Raw genomic sequence first — 13,106 nt, 5'->3', positions numbered from 1 at the left:
CTATCCGAATAACCCTCGAACATTGATAAATGCTCAAAAATTTTTTAACAACTTTCTCAAGCTTGTTGCTTACAGGCAACAGACCTCCACCTACGGCGTCGGTCTGTTTCCAAGGAACAAGCTTTCGAAATCTGTTATAAAAATTTTTCGAACAATTATCAATGTCCTCTGGTTATTACTACTGAACATTTGTTATAAAAAGTACATGTGAAACAATTTTCATAAAAAAATATTGAAAATTAAACGATTTATTCGCCATCTACTAGCACCGTGAAAATAAAAACATAGCTCCACTGTTGCAGTGATTGGGACTAAAAGAGATCCTGAAACATAAAATATCAAAAGTTATTATTGAAATATAGGTTATTTTCTATACCATCAAATAGGGATTTTTTTAATCGGATAAAAAATGTCAATTTGGCGGTTTTTGAAACTGAAAATGTTCTAGCTAATTTAAAAAAATTTCAACACTTCGTCATTTTTCCAAAAATCCTAATTGATGGTATAGGAAATAACTAATATTTCAATAATCAATATGTATTTGCAATTTTATAATTCAGGATCTCTATTAGTCCCAATCGCTGCAGCAGTGGAGCCATGTTTTTTATTTTCACTGTGCCAGTAGATAGGGCATAAATCGTTAAATTTTCATTATTTTTTTTTATGAAAATTGTTTTACTTGTACTTCTTTTTATAATAAATAGTCATGCAAATTTTCAAAACAATTGGTACAGTACTTTTTATTTTAGATATTCCCAAAAAAAGTATGTGAATTTCGTTCTTTTACACTAGGATAGCCCCTTAAAAGAGTCATTAGTGGGATGCGGACTCCCAACACATTTTCTGGGAGATTTGAGACAATTTTTATGGATAGTCCATCAGTACTACAGGAAGATTTGCTTTTGATACTATTGATTGTTTGGATCAGTTCAGATTAATCAACTAGTCTTATAAATAATGAATTTGAGACCTTTCTTGAATTAGGGAGATAGGAAATCGGATCTTAACAAAATTGATCTCTTGTGACAAAATAGTTGATGTTATAATTTTACTCACATTAATAAAGTATTCATGGTCTGGAAGGGAAAATGTTTGAGCTTTGTGAGTTTGATTTCGAAGAAGATTGTTTATTATGGACCAAATTTCTTTTGCAACACTTTTAAAGCTTCTCAGATGATTTTGATAGTTTAATTTTTTAGCTGATTTTTTAAGTTTTAAATAGGTTGCCCTGTACTTAGTGATATATTCAGTAACAGAGACGTTGGTAGTAAATTTCTTGATGTACAGGGTTATTCAATATATTTTGCCCCCCTCATATATATTTTTGACATACAGTAGAACCCTGCAAATCCAAACTAACGGAAAGTGAATTTTTTTTTAAAAATTCAAGACAAAAACTTAAATACATGTTTATTATACAAAGTATAACCAGAAAATTGAACAATATTGGATTCGTAGGACTTTGACATTTAAAATTTCTTAAAAATAAATACGTAGGTACTTTATATGTAGTGCTTATAAAGGTTAAACATAAATTTACTTCGGTTTTCTCATAGCCAGGTTACACGTTTTGCAGGAGAGCTTTGAATTACTGGTTAGGCTGACTTTCGAATAATCCGAACTTTTCAGAATCCGAACAGGCTGTCCCCCCAATTAGTTCGGATTTTCGGGGTTCTACTGTATACAACATACTAGTGACGTCATCCATCTGGGCGTGATGACGTAATCAAATATTTTTTTAAATGAGAATAGCCAATTCATGAATCTGACAAACCATGTACAGCTTTTGAGGAAAGTGGATGCCTTTACCAATTTTGTCGTATTCCTCTTGGGGTGACCAATGGAGTATCATATTTTTAGAGAGCCATTGATTCTATCAATAAAAAAGAAAATCTACAAGGGGTTTACGCTTATTTAGATGAAGTAACAGTTAGTGGTGAGGATCAAGATAGCTATGATTTGAAGTTTTTAAATGCCGTTAAAAAGTATGGGTTAACTTTAAATCAAAATAAATGTCACTACAATCAAAAGCTATAAATATTTTGGGATATACAATATTGCACTTCTATGGACAGTAATTAATGAAAAATAAATTCTCATTGTTGAAACAGATACATGAATGAATTTGCTATTGCTATCATGCTGAGTCAATCTGGAAGACCCGTTACTTTTTTCTCACGTATCCTCACAGATTCTGAACAAAAAAAAATTGATGAATTTTCAAGATTTCCATGCTAAGATACGTCCAGTCAGACAGGGGGACTAGCTTGACTTACCAAGAATTTATTAATTACCTACACTCTAAAGGAATATCTTCAAGTAGAACAACACCATATTGAAGGAAATGGTTAAGTTAAAAGATACAATGGAGTTATATGGAAAGCAGTGAATCTAGCATTGAAAACCAGAAATTTAGACATCACTAAATGGAAAAATGTTCTATATACCAGATGCTCTGCACTCTATATGAAGTTTACTGTCTACAGCAACCAATTGTACACATCATGAACATGTGTTTACTTATCAATGAAGATCAACTAGCAGAAATTCTATTTCTTCATGAAAGATTCAGACAAAGTATTACTAAGAAAATTTGTATGAATGAGTAAGTTTGATCCTTTAGTTGAAAAGGATTATCTTTTAGAAGCCAATGTACATTATGCCTTAATGCAGTATCCAAACAGAAAGAAAAGTACAGTTGCAACGAAGTACTCAGCTCCTAAAAGTGACCTAAAATTATTGAATCACAATAGTGATTAAGATGAAAATGAAAGTCCAAATAATACACTAAAGAATTCCACTACCAAATCAATATCAGATGAGACAGAAAATTTACCTGTTTAAGAACCGAATCAAGTCCCTGATGATAATCATGAACCAATATTAGAAAATTCAGATTTTCAATCTAGCCATAAATAAGCTAGAACTAAAAATAAACTAAGATATTTCCAACATTTTGTTCAAAAATAGAAATAGGGCCGGATTAAATTATTTGGGTTATGTTGTCTTGTCACTTGTCATAATAATTAAAGAAAAAAGAAGAATAAAGTAATTCTCCTTATTTCACTTGCCGTCCCGTACCCCCACTTAGTTTCATGTTATGTTTCTCGATACATTGTGCTAGAAAGAGATACCTCAAACCAGTCGAAGAGATCTTGTCGTCAGTGGTGGCGGAGTGAGGGCTCACTCTATGTTAATATATACCTCTATGACTAGAACGGCCATAGATTTATAATACTCTAGATTGCGCCTTACGATCTTAAAATGGGTGACGGTTGCGACAGAGATAAATGAGCCTATTTGGTCGGTAGTCTCTTTCTAATTCAAGGGGAGTATCGACGACGTCACTATCCTACTCTGTCGTCGAGTATTTTAGATGGTTTGACAGTTCGAGCGCATGGCGACGAGAACTGGTCGTTTGTCTTCGGACGTGGATAATCCTGGTTCGAATCCCATACCAATCATTACTTTTTTTATTTTTTATTTAATCAATATTGCGTTTATTAGATATTATTACATCTCTAAAATAAATATATGCAAAGAAATATATAACAAATAAGAAAAACTGTGTAGGTACCTATAGATTTTTAAAAATATAAAAGCCAATGTTATTTTTTTTAATAAGTTAATGGTAGAATAGTATAAAGTAATTAAAAATATTCGTAAAAAATTACCAATAATTAATATCAACATAATGTACCATCGATTTATTAATTGAATCGGTCATTTCAAAAACAACACGAGTCACATATTCCTAATTTTACAGAAGAGCAAAGAAAACTTAACTATATAGTCGAAAGATGGATGAAATGGATGACATCAAAATTCAGAGTTATATTGTAGTTTTGTTCCTAATGTTTTTACTGGACTGGTGTCGTTTTTGCACACAACGTTTATCTTAAAGGAGTCTATTCCTCTCAAAAAGTTAGTTTCTCAAAATTGTGGACTTTGCTGTTTTTGAAATGACCGATTCAATTATAAGTAATTAGACATTATTTTTATTTATGAAACTATTGTTACAATTTTTTAAAAAAGTAGAAGCAAAACAAATATTGTTCACTTCACATCATTCGAATAAGGACGAATTTATATTAATAACGAATGACTTATTTTACTATGCAGTTCACAAATTATGTATTCCAATATTAACTTACTATACATACGTACATTTATTATCTGCTAGATTTACTTAGGTCCATTTTTCAGATGTAAAAATATCTAATAAACGCAATATTGATTAAATAAAAATAAAAAAAGGTAAAGTTGGTATGGGATTCGAACCACGATTATCCATGTCGGAAGACCAAAGACCATTTCTCGTCACCACCCGCTCCAACTGTCAACACATATTACTCGATAAAGTGGGATAGTCACGTCGTCGATATTCCCCTTAAATTAAAAAGAGACTACCGACCAAATAGGCTCATTTATCTCTGTCGCAACGGTCACCCATTTTAAGATCGCAGGGCGCAATCTAGAGTATTATATATCTATGAGAACGGCAGCACTGAACATAACCCTAAAACCTCTCCTTTCCTAACCTACAAAAGTATCCTTGTTTTGTTTTGTACAGACAGAAATATTTTCTTTAAAAGTCCACAGAATCAAAAAACAATTTAGTGTACAACAAAAAGTTCGTGTTTTAGCTATAGGAATTCACAGGAGTATTCCGTACTCGACCATCTGGAATTCCTACGCATCGAGCTGGCAAATTGCCCAAGAGCAGTGCCAAAAAAGGAAGAAGAAGAAGAAGAAACTACTCAATCAAACTTTTTAAAAATTTTAACGTCCGTCCGTGGTCCGCAGCGGGCAGTTGTGTTGTAAGTTTATAGTTAATTTTACTGCGAGTAATAATGGACAAAATAATAACGTTTGATAAAAGTTTTCAACAACGATATACAGAATTTAATGAAGTACTTTCAAATTATACACTTCTACCATCTTTGCACCTTAAAAAACAATGGGGTTTTTTTATAGAATTAACAGTGGATAAGATCGGGTGGCAAGCAGTTTGGAAAATTCCCAGATTGAAATGCGAAGCACTGGGTATTCCTTTTCCGTCTGTTGTTTTAGTTATAGTACTTACTATTAATACTAAGGAATTAAAAGCGTTAGTAAGAATACTGGCTGTTCAAGATGATATTTACATACCGGAGAAACACTGGGTACCTCTAATTCAACTTTGGCCCACAGAAGAACAAGATAAAAGTATTGCTTTAGGGTTAATGCAAACTGCAAATTCATTGGATATGTTACGATTCTTTTATTTATATGTCTATATGCCTTGGGACAGAGATGAAGATGTTAATATAGACTGGAAGGAAACTCATTTGGAGAGTAGATTAAGGTTTTACTATGATTTGAAAAATGGAACCATTCCTCGAGCTGTAGCAGAACATATTCACTGTTTGTTAACTGAGGCTAGAAGGATGCAGAATAAAAGAGAATTTATTGAGAATCAATTAACTCAGCAAGAAGAAAGTGAAGAATTTAATAAAGGTATGTTCAATAATCAGTTTATAAAATATCTTCTAGCTCCAACTAACACCTTGGCTGCATTTAAAGATACAGTAAAACCTGCCATATACAGATCAATGTGGTGACAGACCGATTCGAATATGAAAAAATCCAGATATCAAGACCACTTCTTTTATAGTCTCTGAAACGTTTTCTCCTTCATACATTCCAGTAATCAATGCTGTCAATAACTTTCGTCGATAGACACATTTTATAGATTCTATAATACCTTGATCCATAGACTGACAGAGGGATGTCACATTTGGGGGCAAAAAAGATATTTTATTTCGCCATCTTTTAGTTCTTTTGGGTCAGGATGAGAGGGTGCGTTGTCCCAACAGCAGGACTGCCTTTCTCAGTAGATGCGGACAGCAGAACCGTCTGGATATGGGGAGGTCCGGATGTGACAGGTTGTACTGTATTTATTTTGATGAGTTGATGATCTCATAATGAACCTTTGCCACAGTATACTATGAAAGAGTCACCACAGCGAACTGTTGGTGTAATACTCTATTTGCCTCATAACGTAGCCAAGGTGTTAACTCTATGTTTTTGATAAAAGTAAAGCAAATTCAGTGTATTTATTTATCTTCAGATACTTCAGCAGAAAAAAGAACTAGAGCATTAATGGAAATCCACGTTCATTTATTAGAAATACGCACAGAAATAGAAATTGCAGAAAATCCATTGCTAAGGGAAATAATAATAGAGAGATATTCACAATTAGACCAGATTTCAAAAAACACAGATCCTCAGATTTGGTTGATTTTTGATCAAGGCACTGCAGATGAACACATAGACTTTTTAACAGAAGTAAAGTCTTTATATCCTAAAGATAACTTAAAATTTTGTACTAATCTCGCATCAAAATTAGAAAGTGCAAATACAAAAGATACTTACCTGATAAATGAAAGTAGCCACAACATATTTACTACAGGAGCTTTGGAAAAAGGGGGAGTATTAAGAGGAATAGGGTCATCAAACAAAGTGATAATCACTTCTGATATTGAAGATGTTATGTTGGACTTTAAAAGTGAGTTGGTGGTTCTTGAAAATCTAACAATTGATGCAAAATCCGCTCAATGTGCAATACTTGTTAGACAAGGTAATTATTTAAGATTTTTTAAAACTTTTGATAGATTATTATGTCTGGACGAAATATAGTTTCTTGGCTTAATATAGCTGAATAAGCCAATTTTGTGGCTTATCCCCAACTAAAACAGCAAATTGATATGACAATATGACAAAGTATTAATTTGTAAAATTAAAATAATAATTCTTATGATTTTCAATTTTTCTGACAACTTTTCATAATAAAAGTTTTCAATATTGTGAAATATAAAGGTACTTTACTCTTGAGCAAAATTCATATTTTTTGACATACCTCATATACCAGGGGTGGCCAAACTGTACATGTGGCTCTTTGAAGGATTATTTGGGGCTCTCAATAAATGTACCTCAATTACTTTTAATTTTGGTGTTTCAAAATGTCTTAAATTATTGACAACAAATATAAAAGACTAACGCCCGGTTTCCGAAAGGATGATCATCTCAAAAATTATGTAATCGACGATTAACAATGGATTAAATGCGTCAGAAACGTCAAACAAACTAGTTTTAACAACAGTAGATCACCTGACAAAAGATTAATCGCTTGTTAACAGCCGATCATAAGTGTTTTGAGTCTCTGAAAGGTCGATTAACCAGTTTCGCTTGTCAAACGGCGGTAAAAATGTACTGTTACCTAATATGAGATTATCCGTCGATTAACGGGCTGTTAAGAGTTTTTTTAGTTTTTTAATTACTGTAATTAACAAATACCGGGAGAAAATTGTCAAATAACACATATATAAATGAGATAAATCATATTATTCAATAAACATAAGTTTTTTTTTATGGAAGAAATAATTTAAAAAATTTATTTACCTTGCAGAACATGGATATCTCGGACATTTTTGTATATTTGATTATATCATTTATATTTTTTTCGTTTAAAAATGTAAGATAACAACGATGCTAGACTCAGAACTATTTTTTGAGAGGCCAGAGCTCTAAAAAGCAGAACATAATGATAATAGCGATGTAAATAAGAGGGAAAACGTGTATGAAATTATAGCAGCTAACTTTGAAGACAATAAAACAGCCGGTAAATAAATTAAAAATAAATACAAAAAGTAATTATATAGACCAAAAATAAAAATATGAGTATAAAATATTATAGATAATAAATAAACTGTTTTATATCTCCAAATCTCATCACATAAATTTAATGCGTTTTATTCTTTTTGAAATTATCTAGCCTCATTTTTAAAATGCTATCATTCAATTCTTGCTCCAAACAAAAGTGACAGTACGTAAGAGAGAATGCACCTTAGAGATACAAAGATACAAGTTTGGATTTAGAGGTTAATATAATTGAAATTTTGAAGGATAACAGTCAATTGTGACAGTATCGATAACAAATTGTATGTCAGATAATCGATTACATGATCTATGATCGTGTAATTTTACAATAATTGGCGTTTGAGAAACCCATCACTGGTTAACAGCTGATCAAATCTGACAGCCGATTAGATGATCGGAGATTTGAATAATGTTTCGGAAACCGGCTGTTAGTGTAAAAGACACTGTTGCTATTCAATTTGGCCTTAGAATATGTAATAAGTAAAATATTATCTGAGCCGACAGGGAGATTTGTAAGTCGAGGATCAAAACTATGGTTGGCCTTTGCTGATGATCTAGATGCAGTCGCTCATTCTACAAGAGACATAAGAGAGGTGTTTACACAACTCGAGGAAGAAACAGTTAGTTTGGGCTTTCGGAATGAAGAGAAGACAAAATACATGCTAGTAACCAGTGCTGTTTTTGTGACGGTACGCGCCGGTACGCCGTACCGGCACCTTTTGGGACAAAAAATAAAAAAACAACCAAATTATAAACAAATTCCTGAATTTCTTCCTTGCTCCAAAATATCTTTAAAACGCCTTTATTGAGGCTAAATTTAAAAAAATTTCCCGGAGGGCAGACCCCCTTTATGAACCCTCCCCAGACCCCCCGAGACATTGCGTACCGGAACTTTTATTGTTACAAAAACAGCACTGCTAGTAACCAAAAATCCAAGACCAAGAGTTAGGCAGAACCATAACTATACTTTATTTCATGTTACGAATAGAATGTTATGCTTATGGAGATCAGTGTTGACAAACCTCTCGGACATGGGTGGATACTCGACAGATATACGATTCATTTTAATCAGTATGGCGTGGCATCGACTTGCTTCTATAGTTCATAAGAAATGCATGGGGCTATCTTCGCAATGTTTAATTTATTTATTTATTTTACGGGCAAGCCCAATTCTATAAAAATACATTACATTTTTTAATTGAACATAAAGTGTTACATAAATACATAGTGTACAGATAAAAACAATAACATAATATAATATAAAATAACAGACATACAGAAATATAAATATAATATAGAAGTAAAAGGAAATAATATCATAAAAACAAATTAACAAATTACAGACGCTTCACTCAAGTATTGATCCCATGTAAATTTCTTTTAAAATGACTGAAGGAGTTGTCGAACAGTTGTAAATTGTAAAGGGAATTTGCTAAATTCAAGACTCTGGGTACGAACGAAAAAAGTGAATAATTAAACCTATGTAATGGTACATAAAATGTTCGCACTTGTCTAGTGGTGCGAGGTGGTACAAACAGTGCGATCTTATTAAGTACATAGTTGAGAACAACTGCATATACCGTTTAAGATCTTGAATAATAGCAAAAGGTCCCTTTGTTTTCTCCGGCTTGCAAGAGAGGGGACCTGCAGTTGATGCTGCCATACAGTGTAATCTTGATAGGTATGAAGCTTACAAGCAATGTAACAGAAGAAACTATTTTGGACTTGTTCAAGTTTCCTAATGTAGACCAAGTAGTGTTAGGACCACACTGAAGAACAATACTCGAGGTGAGACCTGACCAAGGAGAAGTAAAGAACTCTAATACTGTATATGTTTGTAAAATCACGAGTTGTTCTTTTTACAAAACCCAGCATTTTCATATGAGCATCAAGTTAGCTAAACACCTATCACAAATCGATTCGAAAGTAGGTGGATAATTTGCCGCTAATTAGTCGTTAATTAGTTGTGAAAATACCGATTTTGTCGTTTCTTCTTTTTTTATTTTTTTAGGTGCTTTGCTAACTTGATATAAAGTTAGCAAAGCACACCTCCGAAAAATGACTTTAGAGCGTTCGTAGGAGAATCGGAATAGGATTAGTTTTTGCCGCTAATTAGTCGCTAATTAGTTGTGAAAAAATTAATTTTCTAAATTAATTTTTTTTTTGTTTTTTTGAGTGCTTTGCTAACTTGATATAAAGTTGGCAAAGCACGCTTCCATAAAATGATTTTAGGGATTTCGTAAAAGAATGAAAATAGAATGAGAATCTGCCGCTAATTAGTTGTGAAGAAATGAATTTTCTAAATTAATTTTTTTTTGTTTTTTGGGTGCTTTGCTAACTCGATATAAAGTTGGCGAAGCACGCCGCTATAAAATGATTTCAGAGTTTTCGTAAGGGAATGAGAATAAAATGAGAATTTGCCGCTAATTAGTCGCTAATTATTTGTAAAGGAATTTTATTCACAAAAAATTTTTTTTTTGTTTTTCACGGTGCTCCGCTTACTCGATATAAAGTTGGCAAAGCACGACTCCATACAATCATTCTAGGGTTTCCGGAGAAGAATAGCAATGGAATAAGAATTCTTTGCTAATTAGTCGTGCATTAGTTGTGAACACACCAATTTTGTCGTTTTTTTTGTTTTTGACGGTTCTTTGCTGACTTGATATAAAGTTCGCAAAGCACGCATCCATAAAATGATTTAATCGGCAGAATTTGCCGCTAATTAGTCGCCAATTAGTTGTGAACAAATTGATTTTCTAAATTAATTTTGTTTTTGTTTTTTTGGGTGCTTTGTTAACTTGATACAAAGTTGGCAAGCACACCTCCGAAAAATCATTTTAGGGTTATCGTAAAAGAATGGAAATAGAAAAAAAATTTGCCGCTAATTAGTCGTGAATAAGTTGTAAGAATACCGATTTTGTCGTTTATTTATTTTTTTTTATTTTTTTAGGTGCTCTGCTAAATTGATATAAGGTTAGCAAAGCACAACTCCAAAAAATGACTTTCGAGCGTTCGTAGAAGAATGGGAATAGAATGAGAATTTGCCGCTAATTAGTCGCTAATTAATTGTAAAGACATTAATTTTTTTAATTAATTTTTTTTTGTTTTTTTTGGTGCTTTGGTAACTTGATATAAAGTTGGCAAAGCACGCTTCCATAAAATGATTTTAGGGATTTCGTGAAAGAATAAAAATAGAATGAGAATTTGCCGCTAATTAGTCGCTAATTAGTTGTGAAGGAATGAATTTTCTAAATGAATTTTTTTTTGTTTTTTAGGTGCTTTGGTAACTTGATATACAGTTGGCAAAGCACGCTTCCATAAAATGATTTTAGGGATTTCGTGAAAGAATAAAAATTGAATGAGAATTTGTCGCTAATTAGTCGCTAATTAGTTGTGAAGAAATGAATTTTCTAAATTAATTTTTTTTTTGTTTTTTTGGCTGCTTTGCTAACTCGATATAAAGTTGGCGAAGCACGCCGCTATAAAATGATTTCAGAGTTTTTGTAGGGGAATGAGAATAAAATGAGAATTTGCCGCTAATTAGTCGCTAATTATTTGTGAAGGAATTTTATTCAGAAAAATTTTTTTTTTTGTTTTTCACGGTGCTCCGCTTACTCGATATAAAGTTGGCAGAGCACGACTCCATACAATCATTTTAGGGTTTCCGTAGAAGAATAGCAATGTAATAAGAATTCTTTGCTAATTAGTCGTGCATTAGTTGTGAGAATACCAATTTTGTCGTTTTTTCGTTTTTGACGGTTCTTTGCTGACTTGATATAAAGTTCGCAAAGCATGCATCCATAAAATGATTTGGGTTTTTATGAAAAAGCATGGAAATAGGATCAGAATTTGCCGCTAATTAGTCGCTACTTAGTTGTGAAGAAATTATTTTTCTAAATTAATTTTTTTTTGTTTTTTCGGGTGCTTTGCTAACTTGATATAAAGTTGGCAAGCACACCTCCGAAAAATCATTTTAGGGTTTTCGTAGAAGAATAGGAATAGAAAAAAAATTTGCCGCTAATTAGTCGTGAATTAGTTGTGAGAATACCGATTTTGTCGTTTATTTTTATTTTTTATTTTTTTAGGTGCTTTGCTAACTTGATATAAGGTTAGCAAAGCACACCTGCAAAAAATGACTTTCGAGCGTTCGTAGAAAAATGGGAATAGAATGAGAATTTGCCGCTAATTAGTCACTAATTAGTTCTGAAAAAAATAATTTTTTTAATTAATTTTTTTTTGTTTTTTTGGGTGTTTTGCTAACTTGATATAAAGTTGGCAAAGCACGCCTCAATCAAATGATTTAAGGGTTTTCGTGAAAAAAAGAGAATAGAATGAGAATTTGCCGCTAATTAGTCGCTAATTAGTTGTGAAAAAATGAATTTTCTAAATGATTTTTTTTTTCGTTTTTTTGGATGCTTTGCTAACTTGACATAAAGTTGGCAAAGCACGCCCCCATGAAATGATTTTATGGGTTTCGTAAAAGAATGAAAATATAATATGAATTTGCCGCTAATTAGTTGTGAAGAAATGAATTTTCTAAATTAATTTTTTTTTTGTTTTTTTGGCTACTTTGCTAACTCGATATAAAGTTGGCAAGCACACCTCCGAAAAATCATTTTAGGGTTTTCGTAGGAGAATAGGAATAGAAAAAAAATTTGCCGCTAATTAGTCGTGAATTAGTTGTGAGAATACCGATTTTGTCGTTTATTTTTATTTTTTATTTTTTTAGGTGCTTTGCTAACTTGATATAAGGTTAGCAAAGCACACCTGCAAAAAATGACTTTCGAGCGTTCGTAGAAAAATGGGAATAGAATGAGAATTTGCCGCTAATTAGTCACTAATTGGTATTCTCACAACTAATGCACGACTAATTAGCAAAGAATTCTTATTCCATTGCTATTCTTCTACGGAAACCCTAAAATGATTGTATGGAGTCGTGCTTTGCCAACTTTATATCGAGTAAGCGGAGCACCGTGAATAACAAAAAAAATTTTTTCTGAATAAAATTCCTTCACAAATAATTAGCGACTAATTAGCGGCAAATTCTCATTTTATTCTCATTCCCTTACGAAAACTCTGAAATCATTTTATAGCGGCGTGCTTCGCCAACTTTATATCGAGTTAGCAAAGCACCCAAAAAAACAAAAAAAAAATTAATTTAGAAAATTCATTTCTTCACAACTAATTAGCGGCAAATTCTCATTCTATTTTCATTCTTTTACGAAATCCCTAAAATCATTTTATGGAAGCGTGCTTTGCCAACTTTATATCAAGTTAGCAAAGCACCCAAAAAAACAAAAAAAAAATTAATTTAGAAAATTAATTTTTTCACAACTAATTAGCGACTAATTAGCGGCAAAAACTAATCCTATTCCGATTCTCCTACGAACGCTCTAAAGTCATTT

General features: G+C 32.3%; 1 protein-coding gene across 1 annotated transcript in view; it reads left to right on the top strand.

The window, feature by feature from the left end:
• The first annotated feature begins 4,512 nt into the window (after positions 1-4,512).
• LOC126882103 (protein nessun dorma) overlaps positions 4,513-13,106 on the top strand; it is a 50,443-nt gene continuing 41,849 nt past the window's right edge. Inside the window, exons 1-2 of the mRNA XM_050646951.1 lie at positions 4,513-5,499; positions 6,113-6,622. Coding sequence (XP_050502908.1) covers positions 4,854-5,499; positions 6,113-6,622 — 1,156 coding nt within the window. The 5' untranslated portion in view covers positions 4,513-4,853. The remainder of the gene's footprint in view (positions 5,500-6,112; positions 6,623-13,106) is intronic.

The sequence above is a fragment of the Diabrotica virgifera genome, chromosome 3 (assembly GCF_917563875.1).
Source record: "Diabrotica virgifera virgifera chromosome 3, PGI_DIABVI_V3a".
NCBI lineage: Eukaryota > Metazoa > Arthropoda > Insecta > Coleoptera > Chrysomelidae > Diabrotica > Diabrotica virgifera.
The sequence above is the reverse complement of the archived record's forward strand: the minus strand, read 5'-3'. Positions and strand labels throughout refer to the sequence as shown.